This window comes from Triplophysa dalaica, chromosome 22 (genome assembly GCF_015846415.1).
Source record: "Triplophysa dalaica isolate WHDGS20190420 chromosome 22, ASM1584641v1, whole genome shotgun sequence".
Classification (NCBI taxonomy): Eukaryota; Metazoa; Chordata; class Actinopteri; order Cypriniformes; family Nemacheilidae; genus Triplophysa; species Triplophysa dalaica.
This window is the reverse complement of record NC_079563.1, coordinates 17752854-17765812: the sequence shown is the minus strand read 5'-3', so window position 1 is coordinate 17765812 and position 12959 is coordinate 17752854. Positions and strand designations below refer to the sequence as shown.

Below are 12959 nucleotides of genomic sequence, written 5' to 3'. Positions count from 1 at the left end.
CAAACTGGACAGCAGACATGGGTTATGACCTGGCACTTACACGGAAGAGGATTGGCCATCAGGTCTGCTTCTAATCCAATATCCAGGGAGGAGCGCCAGATTTCCACAAAGACTGTGTGCTTCCTGATACAGTCCACTGTAACTGAGGAGACTCGACAGGTAAAACTCTCATTTCTTACTGTACATATTTATAAACCTTAATTTTCTAAGCTAGAATGTAGATCTTTATACTTGGGGAACAAAACCATGTTTTGGAAAGTGAATTTACTTTGCAACACTGTATGTATAAAGTAGATGTTAATAATGCAACCACAAAATGTGTTTTTATTTGATTTGCTTGAACACTTAAATGCTGAAATTTAAATCTTTTAGTATTTTTCTCTTTGAAGACAAAATTTATTTGAATTGTTGTAAAGTAGATTGCAGCTACACTCTTAAATAAAAGTGCTTAAAAGGTTCTTTACAGCAATGCAACAATTCAGCCAAAGGTTCTTTAAAGAACCTTTAGATTTTTATAATCTTAAAAACCTTTTTTCACCACAAAGAAACTTTTGTTAAACATAAAGGTTCTTTGGATGTTAAAGGTTATTTAAGGAACCATAAGGTTCTTCTATGGCATCGAAGAACCTTTTGAAGCTTCTTTTTATAAAGAGTGTTGCTCATATTACTATTCTAAAAAGCGTTTCATCTGTAAGAAATTATAGTTGTAACATTTTATTTGACAGCGTCGTGCACCATACACTAATCCTGGAGTTACAGGGCTGATAATCCTCTGTGACAAAACTCTGCTGATAGATAGACATTAAACTGGTGTAAAGTGCCGACATGCCATCTGCCTGAGAAGGTCACGACCGGCTCCCGTTCCTTACTGTTTGACGTCGATCTGCTCTGTGATTCTAACTGGGTCTTGTGTTAGTTTGTGTGAGCAGTTCAGAATGTCATGGGTGAGCACGAGGTCTCATCTACGACTGGTGCCAGATGAGGCACAATTCCAAATACTTGATTTAGTCTGCAGGTCTATAAATAACACTTTCACTTTGAGATGGTTGCAGTTGCACGGCTAGAAGGGCACAACTTGAAAGTTCATGTGGAGAGAAAATGTTAAAGTTGAACGTTACGCCCTTGACAGCATTGATCAAACTAATTGGATTACTTGGCTTGTCTATCAAATACAGAAATCTTTGTGAAACAATAAACGTTCGATCCACAGTTGCCCTTTAGAACCTGCTGAAGGACAGGTACTTAAGATGGGAACTGTAATAAGCACTTTGACTCAGAACGTTTGTGAAGATATTTTAATATCAGAACACTACAAAATAAGTTTTAAAAAGGTGACCAGAAGATGACATCTGTCAACAGAAGCACTAAACGTTTTGTTTGATAGAAACAGTGACGTTCAAGTAAGCCTGAGACTTACATTTGCCTCCCCCTGCCACCAGTGCTGACCCCATCTGGACGTTCTGACCAGAAACATTGTGAAGATGGCTAGCACATTCACCAAGATGATATCGGGCCGCACCGCTGGCTTTCTCTTGGCGAGTCTAGGAGCCGGAGCGGCGGCTACCGGATACTTAATGAGTGACAGTGCCACCATTTCTGCAGAGGCGAGGAAGAAACTCTACCCTCCCAGGTACTTGCCAAAGATTTAAATCTCTGATTCAGTTGTATCCCAGAGATTACAATAAACAACACGCATGTATTCAAAATATCCAGACTTTTACCAGCTTTACAATTACAGTCACTTAACACATAGTAACTGCGTCTAAATCAAATGTTCCCAGAAGGGTTGGAACTTATTTCCATTCCAACAGTGTTAACTTGCACCTGTTCTATGGTGGAAAAAATATGATCAGCAGTAGAGGTCATGATGTAATGGGATAAAGTGTCACACAGCAACCATGTGAAAGGTAAAGGGCGTGAAACTTAAGGAGCCTTAGGCCCTGTCCCGAACGTCACCTCTTTCACACAGAGATGACAAAGATCAAACCAGATCAGCAATATTTAAGTTCCTTGAAGGAGTGAGTATAGCTAGGGGTTTTTCTTTTAACATAATCTTACACAAGAAATTAATCAATCATAAAAAAGTCTAAATACACAGCATAGCCCCTCTTTTAAATCTAACCATGTCTCTCTGAGCTGCTTTTAGTTTGAGCCAAGACATGAACCATGGATGATCTAAACAGTATTGTGGCAGTAGGTAGGACGTTGTTCTTCTCTTTGCCAATACATCCCAAAGGGTTGTCTGAAAAACTCATCTGAAAAAGTCTTCAAGAAAACTTGAAAATGACAGACGTGTGTTAAATTGAGGTTTAATCTACACTCAAGATAGCGGCCCAGTAAGATGGGAGTCAACTAGTTTGTTATTTGGATTCTCCTAGATCAGAGCTATTCCACCTCCATCTTAGTCAACTCTGTTCCTAGAGAGCCGGTGTCCTTTACTGTTTCATCACATCCTAAACAAACATACCTGACCCAGATAATCAAAGTCTTCAGGATTACTTAAAAACACAGGAGATATGGTGAAGTAGGGTTGGAACTAAACTGGACACTGGTTGTCCAGGAACAGAGCTGCCTCACCCTGCAATAACAAGACCTGACTGGAGATATGTTTCTTAACAGTGCTGATTTCCCTGACCTTCGAAAGCACAACAACTGTATGGCCGGTGCATTGACCCCCGGAATCTATGCCACGCTGAGGGACAGGACCACCCCTAACAACTGGACTCTTGACCAGTGCATTCAAACGGGTGTGGACAACCCCGGTCATCCCTTCATCAAGACAGTGGGGATGGTTGCTGGTGATGAGGAGAGTTATGAGGTACCGTATTGACTAACTATTTTTGTTTGCAAGTGAACAGCATGACCAAACACTAGCTAAACACCAAACCCGCACTAACTGGTGTTAACAAATGTGGACCATCACAGCAATTAATGCTAGTCTTATTACCTTGGCTGTCTGCAATCCATCCTGCAGGTATTTGCTGAAATCTTTGATCCAGTAATTAAGGACAGACACAACGGCTATGACCCAAGGACCATGAAGCATCCCACTGACCTGGATGCCTCCAAGGTACACGTTTCTTTATCAGTCCATTCATAATGAACATTTCTCAACATTAGTATTTAATCTTTGTTGCTCTGTTTCAGCTCACATCAGGCATTTTCGACGAGAAGTACGTCCTATCCTCCCGAGTACGCACTGGCCGCAGCATTCGTGGCCTCAGCCTCCCACCCGCATGCAGCCGTGCGGAGCGGCGTGAGGTGGAAAGGGTGGTGGTCCAGGCATTGGCGGGCCTAAAGGGAGATCTTTCTGGATGTTACTACAGCCTCACTGACATGACTGAACAGGAACAGCAGAGACTCATTGATGTGAGTACATTTCTTTTGATGTCAAAGCATACTTTAGTTAACTCCTGAGATGTTTTGTTTACAATCTGGTTGAACTGTGAATGCGTTGAACTGTGTTGATTCTAAACTCTTCCTCATGCTGGCATGGCTCAGGAGCATTTTCTCTTTGACAAGCCAGTTTCGCCACTGCTTACTGCATCAGGGATGGCCAGGGACTGGCCAGATGCTCGTGGCATCTGGTAGGATTCGATTAAAGAATATCAAGTGCACAAACCAAACCTGTCCCCACTCTTTAGTTCCAGACCCATTTTCTTGTCTTATGATTATTTATTGGTCGCATTTGAAGCAATGTTCCAATTTTCTGCTCTACCCTTCAGCTGTGATCCTCCACCAGTCCCACCTACTTTTGTCTACCTTCCTTTCCTCCCTAGGACCACTTTCTGTTTGACAAACCTGTGTCCCCCTTGTTGACATGTGCATTTATGGCCCGTGACTGGCCAGATGCACGAGGCATCTGGTATGGTTTTAGAAAGTTATTGGCATGATTCTATTGACATTTGTTTGGATAACTAATCACATGATGTAGAATGAGCTTGAGTTGCTAACAGTGTTCTGAAAAACAATAATTCTCACAGGCTAGCCTAGAAGAAGGAAACTGGTGACAGACTAAGTCTAAATGCATCCTGTTTGATACTACTAAAATGTGGATTTGTGAATATAGAAGAATTAGCTTGACAATAGTCATACAACTGCATCACCCACATATGGTAGTTACATGCATGTTATATGGGAATGGTTTTCCTCCTTTGACTTCTTAATTTATACTATTTTCCAAGGCACAACAACGATAAGACCTTCTTAATATGGGTCAATGAGGAAGATCACACCCGTGTCATCTCCATGGAGAAGGGTGGCAATATGAAGAGGGTGTTTGAGAGATTCTGCAAAGGACTCAAACAGGTAATGGCACACCACCTGAACATGTCCAGACAGGTCACAAACTGTTGGCCTTTTATGACTGTGTCTAGTTACAGTTTGTTTCAAAATGTATGTGTCTTATTGTGTTATCAAAGTTGTCCACTGAAGTTTATTTTTGTTCATCTCACTGTTGGACAGGTGGAGCACCTGATTCAGGAGAGAGGCTGGGAGTTCATGTGGAATGAACGTCTTGGCTACGTCCTCACCTGCCCATCCAACCTTGGTACTGGCCTCAGGGCTGGAGTGCATGTCCGCTTGCCAAAGCTCAGCCAGGTGACAGCATTTTGCCTTTTTTGTAGTTTTCAGACATAAAATCGATGGCATAATGACACAACAGACAAAGCAATGTAACTAATGCAGCTGAGATATCTAAGGTATGTAGTGAAGTGGAAGCCGTTTAACCCAAACAATTGTCCGTAGGATGCTCGCTTTAGCAAGATCCTGGATAACTTGCGGCTGCAGAAACGTGGAACCGGAGGTGTGGACACAGCTGCAGTTGGCGACACCTTTGACATCTCAAACAATGACCGCCTGGGCAAATCCGAGGTACATCACAGTATACACTCACCTAAAGGATTATTAGGAACACCATACTAATACTGTGTTTGACCCCCTTTCGCCTTCAGAACTGCCTTAATTCTATGTGGCATTGATTCAACAAGGTGCTGAAAGCATTCTTTAGAAATGTTGGCCCATATTGATAGGATAGCATCTTGCAGTTGATGGAGATTTGTGGGATGCATGAACTCCCGTTTACATCCCAAAGATGCTCTAATGGGTTGAGATCTGGTGACTGTGGGGGCCATTTTAGTACAGTGAACTCATTGCCATGTTTAAGATTATCCTGCTGGAAGTAGCCATCATAGGATGGGTACATGATGGTCATAAAGGGATGGACATCGTCAGAAACAATGCTCAGGTAGGCCGTGGCATTTAAACGAAGCCCAATTGGCACTAAGGGGCCTAAAGTGTGCCAAGAAAACATCCCCCACACCATGACACCACCACCATAATTGCATTAATGAGAAATGGAACAGGTGTTCCTAATAATCCTTTAGGTGAGTGTAGATCTCGAATGCAAAAATCTTATGTTTTCATGTTTCCTCTGTAAAGTATTGTAATGCTTCCATAAGTGTAATCTGTCATACTGCCAAATTGGTCGGAATTGCACCCAAGTTTTTAACCTACCGTTGCACTTGTGTATATGGTTGAGTGACAATAAAGGGATTTGATTTTGATTTGAAATTGTGTGGCTTTGCTTGTCTTGACCAGGTGGAGCTGGTACAGATGGTCGTTGACGGTGTCAACTACCTCATTGAGTGTGAGAAGAGATTGGAGAAGGGTCAGGATATCAAGATCCCATCTCCCGTCACACAGTTCAGGAAGTGAGCGATGCTCCTATGATAAATGTTGGATCCAGTACAGCAGAGAGAATTATGGACAATCCTTCCTTCCATCCATCCACCCCCAAACAGAAGGTCTTATATACGCAAAATTAAATAAAACAAACTCCAAAACTTGAATTGTTTCCTCAGTTCTGTCCAGTCACTTTAAGTTTGACATAGATGTCAAAGAAAAGAAATAGCCAGGCTTTTCTTGAAGGTAATTAACAGTAGGGTTTCATTCCATTGTGTCATCTCAGACAGTAATGGGTTTATGGTAACACCACTGAGCCAAGATTCCAGGAACCTACTGGCGAGACACATGAGTCAGGTGCTTCACTGGTCGGTCAAAACCAAGACCTTTCTTTTTTAACTAAGTATAAAACCATAAACTTGCACAACATAAACTGTACATGCTGTTCGTTATGTATAGTGCAGTTATAGTGTTACTCTTAGTTTGTTGCATTAGTTATTAGTGCATGAGTAAATGCATTAGCCTCCCACAGTCAGACAAGCTAATCCAGTGTGGCTAATTTCTCTATTTAGAGCTGCTTACTGCCGTATCTAATAATGTTCATCTTAATTCTATCCTTAAGAGAGAAGTGGGTTAGGGGTGTGGCTACAGGGTAAAAGGTTCCCAACACTATACTCCAAAACATGTTCACTGTGGAGGCAATTGAAACACAACACAGAGGAGTATTTATAGAGGTTCTGCATGTTTGCACCCAAGGATGGCAGATATGTACCATAATAATACCAGGATGTTAACACAAGTGTCTTTGAATATAAATGTCATGGTATACGATCAGTGGAAATCAAAGCTATATCAAATACTTGATAAGCAAGATAAAGACATTTGATATTTTTACAAGACAAATACTGCAACGTTTATAAATTCTGTATGCATACAAATATTTACTTCCTTATAATTCCGGTAACCAGAAGTATGGTTAAAAAATCTTAAGGCCCCCTAGTGGTGTGTGTGTGTGTTTTATAAAGGATAAAGATAAAAAACATTTTACAGCTAAATGTAATTTTAATCATTAATGTCCTACTTTGATACTAGTTGTAGCGATATATAAGGAAAATATCTTTACCCCAACTTTGGTCAATCAAAATGTAATTTCATAGCACATCAAACTACACAAGAATATTTGTGACAGCTTGAAACAACTGTTCCGAGATGTTCATTCAGAAAGTAACACACAGTAATTTCTGCTTTACTTTTTTATGACATCATAAACTTTATATTGGTGACAGTGACTAAGCTAAAGTTCCATGAGATACAAACTGAGAATATGAAGAACATTAAACCTTATTCCACAGAAAACAGTGCAACCTAAGCAAATATATAAAAAACACAAAGATGAGAAAAGAAAATTTCCACACACCTTTAGAACATTAATGAATTATATGATTTTGTTCAAAGATCTTTTGGATTTTACGTTTTTAACAATGTCATACATGTGAACGTGAAACGACTTAACATTATACTCTGGTTCTCCGTAGTATTCTGCTATGAAAACAGTCAAGACTCATTGCACAGCAGACTGGACACATCTCTGTGCAATTTAAGAACTAATTAAAAGGAACAAACTTTTACCTCTTAGCCCCGCCCACTGCCCTGTCCCACCCATAAATCTCACTAATTTATTAATATCTTATTGGCATGTGTCCCATGATCACGCTACACCAGCCAGTCGACACCCAGAGGCAAGTCACGGGGTCTTTCGGCCGAAGGTGAAATGCGGCTGGGATGTTGGGCTCTGAGGGCTCAGAGAATGCTGGGTGACAGAGGGAGAGCAGGTTGGCGGGAACTCGGATTGTGGAGACGGTTTTGCGGGCAGAGAAGAAACGAGAAATGTGCCCATGCAATATCAGTCAACTGGCCTCTTCTCGCCGTGTTTCCTTGTAAACTCTTCTGCGTTCTTGAAGAATTTTTTACGGTCTTTTGAGTATTCTTCTGCCAGGTCAGCCCTGAGTGGGTGTTCTGGTTGGGGGTCGTTGACGAGGGCGATGAGAGACTGGATTACTGTTTAAGAGAAATAACAGATCATAAATACACCAATGTCGGACTCCAAAATGATGTGTCAATAACAAAGTTCGGGAGGAGCTCATGCAAATAATTACGCAGCTGCCAGCCATTAGCCATCCACGTCTCCCATCCAATCAAATCAAGAGCAAACTCTATGAATGGTTAAACCGCCTTACTTCCTTCACTCTACAGTTTTGCAATATCCCTCCTCCAACCCGACTCCTCACTTTTAAACCCTCTCCTTATCCGGGGGGAAGCGCTCTTGGCTCGGGCAAAAACTGAGATCGGTCCCCTCGCCCCGGACAAGGGGGGAGTGCTCCGGGGTCGGGAGAGAATGCCGACCCCAGAGCCCTCTCCCCGGACAGCACGACAAATACGCATACAGTATTCTCTGCTTAATTAAACTGCCGCCTATTTAATTATTTGGTAAGGTGAACTCGTGAAGTTCTAGGTCTAAGAGAGAGCCTGTACCTTGGTCAGTCTTGGTTGCTGGTTTCCAGTTCTCTGCACTTATGACTGGCAGGCACACCTGACCCTTCTCATCAATATTTGGGTGGTAGATCTTTGTTTTGAATGTTATCTTTGGGGGTTTAAAGGGATATTCCGCAGGGAATGTGATCTCAATCCGGAATGCACCTTTATCATAGGGAGGGTTGTCCTTGAAAAAAAGAATAACACATGAGATCCTAACAGACAACAAGTTTTTCAATAAAGAACTGGGACTTTCATATGAACTTACAGGCACAATGAGCCCTTGCCAGGTCAGAATGTTCGTCTCGTCAACAAGAATGTTGCGGAAATTTTTCATTCCAGACTTGCGAATTTCATCAAGTTCCTGTAAAACATAGAATATGATAGTGATTGTATTGTGAACACTAACATTTCTTTAACCTTGAAATGAGAAACCGGAAGTAAAAACGAAAGTACGTTACGATTAACTGTGGTCACGTCCAACTTCAACACATAAAATAACCCACCACAATCTCATAGTTCATATATCAACAAAAAAAACACGTCCAATTTACTTTTTTCCCTGAAGGATAATTTTACTAATTAGCAATATACCCTCATACCGTTTTATCTTTTAAAACCGTGATACACCGACACTCTTTTCGAAGACGACAGACACTTCCTGTTTCAGTATTTTTATTATTAAAAATTTACCTAAACTATCGATACGTAAAATTATTCTGTAGTAAAATACTCGACAATCACTCGTTTCTAATATGATCGTGATTTTTAATTGATCCGATTTCGTTTGTAAACTCACACATAAACTAGTTTCGATTCTGTTTTAACTCGAACAATCTATTTAAATTAACGCTCTAGACGTGTAAACTTCGTTCTAAACACTACGTAATAACTTAAACTCGTTTAGTCGACGGTTTGGTTGGTTCATTTTCACGTTTTATTTAAACCACAATTTTATTTTCCTGCGAATATTTCAAGTAACGTTACAGCTAAGCTAGTTATCGTCATCCTCCTCATCCTCAACAAATTTCAAATCAGAGTCATTTAAAGTTTCGTGTCTCTGACCAACAGTCATTGGAATCCGTAACACGTTTGTTTTCGACGATAAAACAAACGACACTTAATTTGATATGAGCAAAATCCGATTTTTCGGGATATTTACCTTATGCAGTCGCCTGCTCGCCGCCATCTTGGATTTGCCTTTAACCACAATGCACCGCGCAATGAATTCACTCCACTTCTGTCCTAAAAATGATTAAATATTGTTTTATATAAATCCAGACTATTGAATTCTCCTTTTATTGTCTTGCTTTATATTATTTAAAGTATATCACAAACTTAGTGAGTGTCTTTAAATGACGTCAATAATATAAACTAATAATAAAAGATATTTGATAGTAACCTATGCTATTATGCCTATCTTTGATGTCATGTTTGTAAAAACGTAATATTTTATAATTATTTGCTTCGTTAACATTTTAATGCTTCGTATAGCATTAAACAATTTAGTTTACTATTTGCAGTGTCAAATTAATAACAGACACTTGTTAGTTTAAGATGACAAAAATAACTACATTTATATAGTAACAGATATCAAGGAGTCAAATTAATATCCCGGCTACCTGTAACTACCTCCACAGACCACACTGCACAAAGTCCACTAGGGGGCGTAAGAGGACTTTAATAGTGTTGCACTTCCAAACCCCACAGTGTCAAATAAAATACCAATTTCTAATACGATCTTTATTACTTTCTTACAATTCTAATCAAAGTACAAGACATTTAAACTCTACAATATTTTTATTTAATTTTAAGTAAACATGATGTAAACATTAGTTTAAATTATTGTAAAAGTAATTGTTCCCTGTACCAACCAGCACATCTCATAAGGCTTTGCGTAGCACCTGTAAATATGTATATTCACAAAATATATTTATCTTGTACAATAGTCTCTTTATATTTTTTGTATATTTGATATACAATGACTAAATGCCTTATTGTTTTATTTGTCTATTACATGTCTTGCTGATGTCTTTAGATGTCTGCACTGGAGGCTTAATATAAATAAATGACTCTGTGATTCTAACATGTTCCTGTTGTAACTGTGAATTTATAGTAAACTAGTGTTGCACTTCAAAATTCCTTGTTTTAAATGATATGTTATTCAAATGATATAATAATTACAAACCATAAAGTGGGAGATTCGACTGAAAAACAGAATTTGGCTTGCAAATCTGGCAGCACCAGCAGCTGCAGGTTACGGCAAGCAAGCAACACCACTCCAGCAGCCCGGGGCTGTTGAGGCAAACGAGGGTGTGTGGCTGGCAAAGGCAGGGCACTTGGCTCTTTCTCCCCCTCTTTACTGCCTCTCATTCAAATGTGGGTCAGGGGTGAGGATTTCTCACGTCACACGAGCTCGCAAAGCAAGATGGCGCTCGGAAAGCTGTGAGATGTGAAGATAGGATGGCTGTTTAAACACTTTCTGTCCATGCATTAAGGTAAATCCACTTTATTCTTAAACGTGCATTTCGTACTTAATCATAAACGCTGCGTTGGGAATGCGCGAACGGTTAAATTCGTATGCGGTTTGGCGACTGCGCTCGCGTGCCCACCGGGGCTTTTAATGCACACAAGCAGCGCGAGCGCAGCCTGGCAGAGGCAAACGGTGTGTTTTATGTGATGGGTTACCCGGAGCTCTTCGGTATAGCTCGTGCATTGATCCAAAACAACATTATAGGCATAAAATGTGTGCAAACGCAAACTGCATGTTTATACTGAAGCAAACACGATTTATCGATACCTTTACAGACATACGGTTGGCAGGACTGGACGAGCCTTTATGTGGACGGCATTCCTGCCCCCTCCCTCCCCTGTGTGTATTTACCTTTAACATCTATCGCATATACTGTTTAATCATGCTTTTGTGTAGTTAATGCATGAAATGAGATATAATTGTTGACATTTGAGATTGAACGTGTTGGAGGATATATGTAGGATCGCTGTGTATTAGTTGAAACTTGATTCGTGGTGTCTTGCCTGCTGTTTTTGACCTGGGTAGATTATTATTATTAATTAAATTGAGTTTTGCCCATTCATGTTAAGATAAAGTGATTACGTTCGTTTTTTTGTTTGCGAATGTTACAATGTTGCGTGTAAAGATCACGCGCACTGATTCGTTCATGCACGTTTTGTTACATTGTTGCGTTTGACGTTGGATGTAAACATTCTGTTTTCTGGACAAGTTTCTTATTTTGCCTGAGATGAAGCATTAATACTGTGTTCAGATGAATGATTGCACCGTTTCTTAAGGATGGGTGCTTGAGGAACCTTTTAAATCTCATCCATTTTAATGACCTGGGGGAGGGGGGGCTTGTTTTACAGTGCTTTGAGATCAGGGCCCCATTATTAAAGTCATTCTGTGTGGATGAAGTTGACAACATACGGTGTAAAAACTTCTATCAATGATATGACTGTAAACAACCAGATACCGGCGGGCGGCTCTGGTGTAGAGATCAAAACAGTATTTGTTTTAATCAGGATGCCATTTATGGAGCACATCATCTGGATTAAGTAGAAAAGTGTAAATATTGATAAACGAATGGGCACTCTCTGCTGTCCTCTGTGCTGTTGTGAATGTATGAATGAAATGTTTAGAAGGTAAACAAACATGCATCCTTTGGTAGTGCCCTGATGTCGACAGCCATGGCACACTTATTTTAAATGCAAAATGAGAATACAAGATGAGTTTAATGGATGTAGCGGCATTCATGTTAAGGTCCAATCAATACTCGTGTGAATGGAAGGCCTTGGTTTCTGCTTTGAATAATGCAGATGATGGGCTCTATTGAGTGAATGGGGTGGGGACGGTGTATTAGACCATTATAATTGAGAGGGCTTCTTTCTAACGTTTCTTGTGGGTTCAGATTTGATCTAAGCCTAATTTGACACCCGGTCGACCGCAGGGTTTTGTCTGTTTCACTGTTAGAAGAAAAAAGCCTTATTTACGATGTTTCTGACAGTTTTATCTGCTCACCTAGAAAAGCCAGCCGTACTTACCTGGGTGGACTGTTTGGGTGGAAACGTATGTTTAACTAGCTACTCTTTAGATTACAGGTGTGTTTTTTTTTTCTTTTTAACAGGAATGTTGCTTTTAACAGTGTTTTGATGAAATAATTGGCAACAGCCCTTTTTCTTTACTTGGCAAGAAAAATATAGTTTAACTTCGGTTTAATTGTTTCGTTTAAACTCTTTTAGGAGTTAACGTATAGGCTCACATGTCTGTGTATGAATGTATGCATTGTGTGCACGTTGCTTTAGGCATAACCCCGTGTCTGAAATCTTGTCCAACATGCTTGGTGACTAGATCCTTTTAACATCATGTCTGGTTGGAAAATAGGGCAGCTCGATTATGAAAAAAATTATAATCCTGGTTATCTTGAGCAATAATCATATCCCGATTATTTACCACGATTACTCACTAACTTTTCGAACAGCAAAGAATAAAAATTAAACTTGGCTCATAAACTATGAATTCAAATGTAGAGAACTAGCGCAGCTGAACCACTATAAAGGAAAGCTGTGCGCAGTGGTTTTATATAGGCAAAATGGAATGCGCCGCAATAATCGCTTTACCTCGATTATTATGTTTTTTTAATTGTTGAAGGCCAGAATTGAAGATTACAATAAATTTTGATTTATTGCACAGCCCTATTGGAAAAATTAGGATTATGAGTGTGGATCTTTTT

The 12959-nt window shown here is 40.0% G+C and overlaps 2 protein-coding genes across 2 annotated transcripts; one reads left to right on the top strand and one right to left on the bottom strand.

The window, feature by feature from the left end:
- The first annotated feature begins 35 nt into the window (after positions 1–35).
- ckmt2a (creatine kinase, mitochondrial 2a (sarcomeric)) lies at positions 36–5849 on the top strand. Its single transcript, XM_056736335.1, has 10 exons — positions 36–159; positions 1440–1630; positions 2620–2818; positions 2975–3070; positions 3148–3369; positions 3780–3865; positions 4185–4308; positions 4465–4599; positions 4747–4872; positions 5599–5849. The coding sequence occupies exons 2-10, from the start codon at positions 1482–1484 to the stop codon at positions 5713–5715; spliced, it is 1254 nt and encodes a 417-aa protein (XP_056592313.1). The 5' UTR covers positions 36–159; positions 1440–1481; the 3' UTR covers positions 5716–5849.
- A 1071-nt stretch (positions 5850–6920) lies between these two features.
- Positions 6921–9510, bottom strand: ube2l3a (ubiquitin-conjugating enzyme E2L 3a). Its single transcript, XM_056736633.1, has 4 exons — positions 9377–9510; positions 8483–8578; positions 8215–8401; positions 6921–7740 (listed from the first exon to the last, which is right to left on the bottom strand). Exons 1-4 carry the CDS (start codon positions 9401–9403, stop codon positions 7586–7588), a joined length of 465 nt encoding a protein of 154 aa, XP_056592611.1. The 5' UTR covers positions 9404–9510; the 3' UTR covers positions 6921–7585.
- Between the last annotated feature and the right edge of the window lie 3449 nt (positions 9511–12959).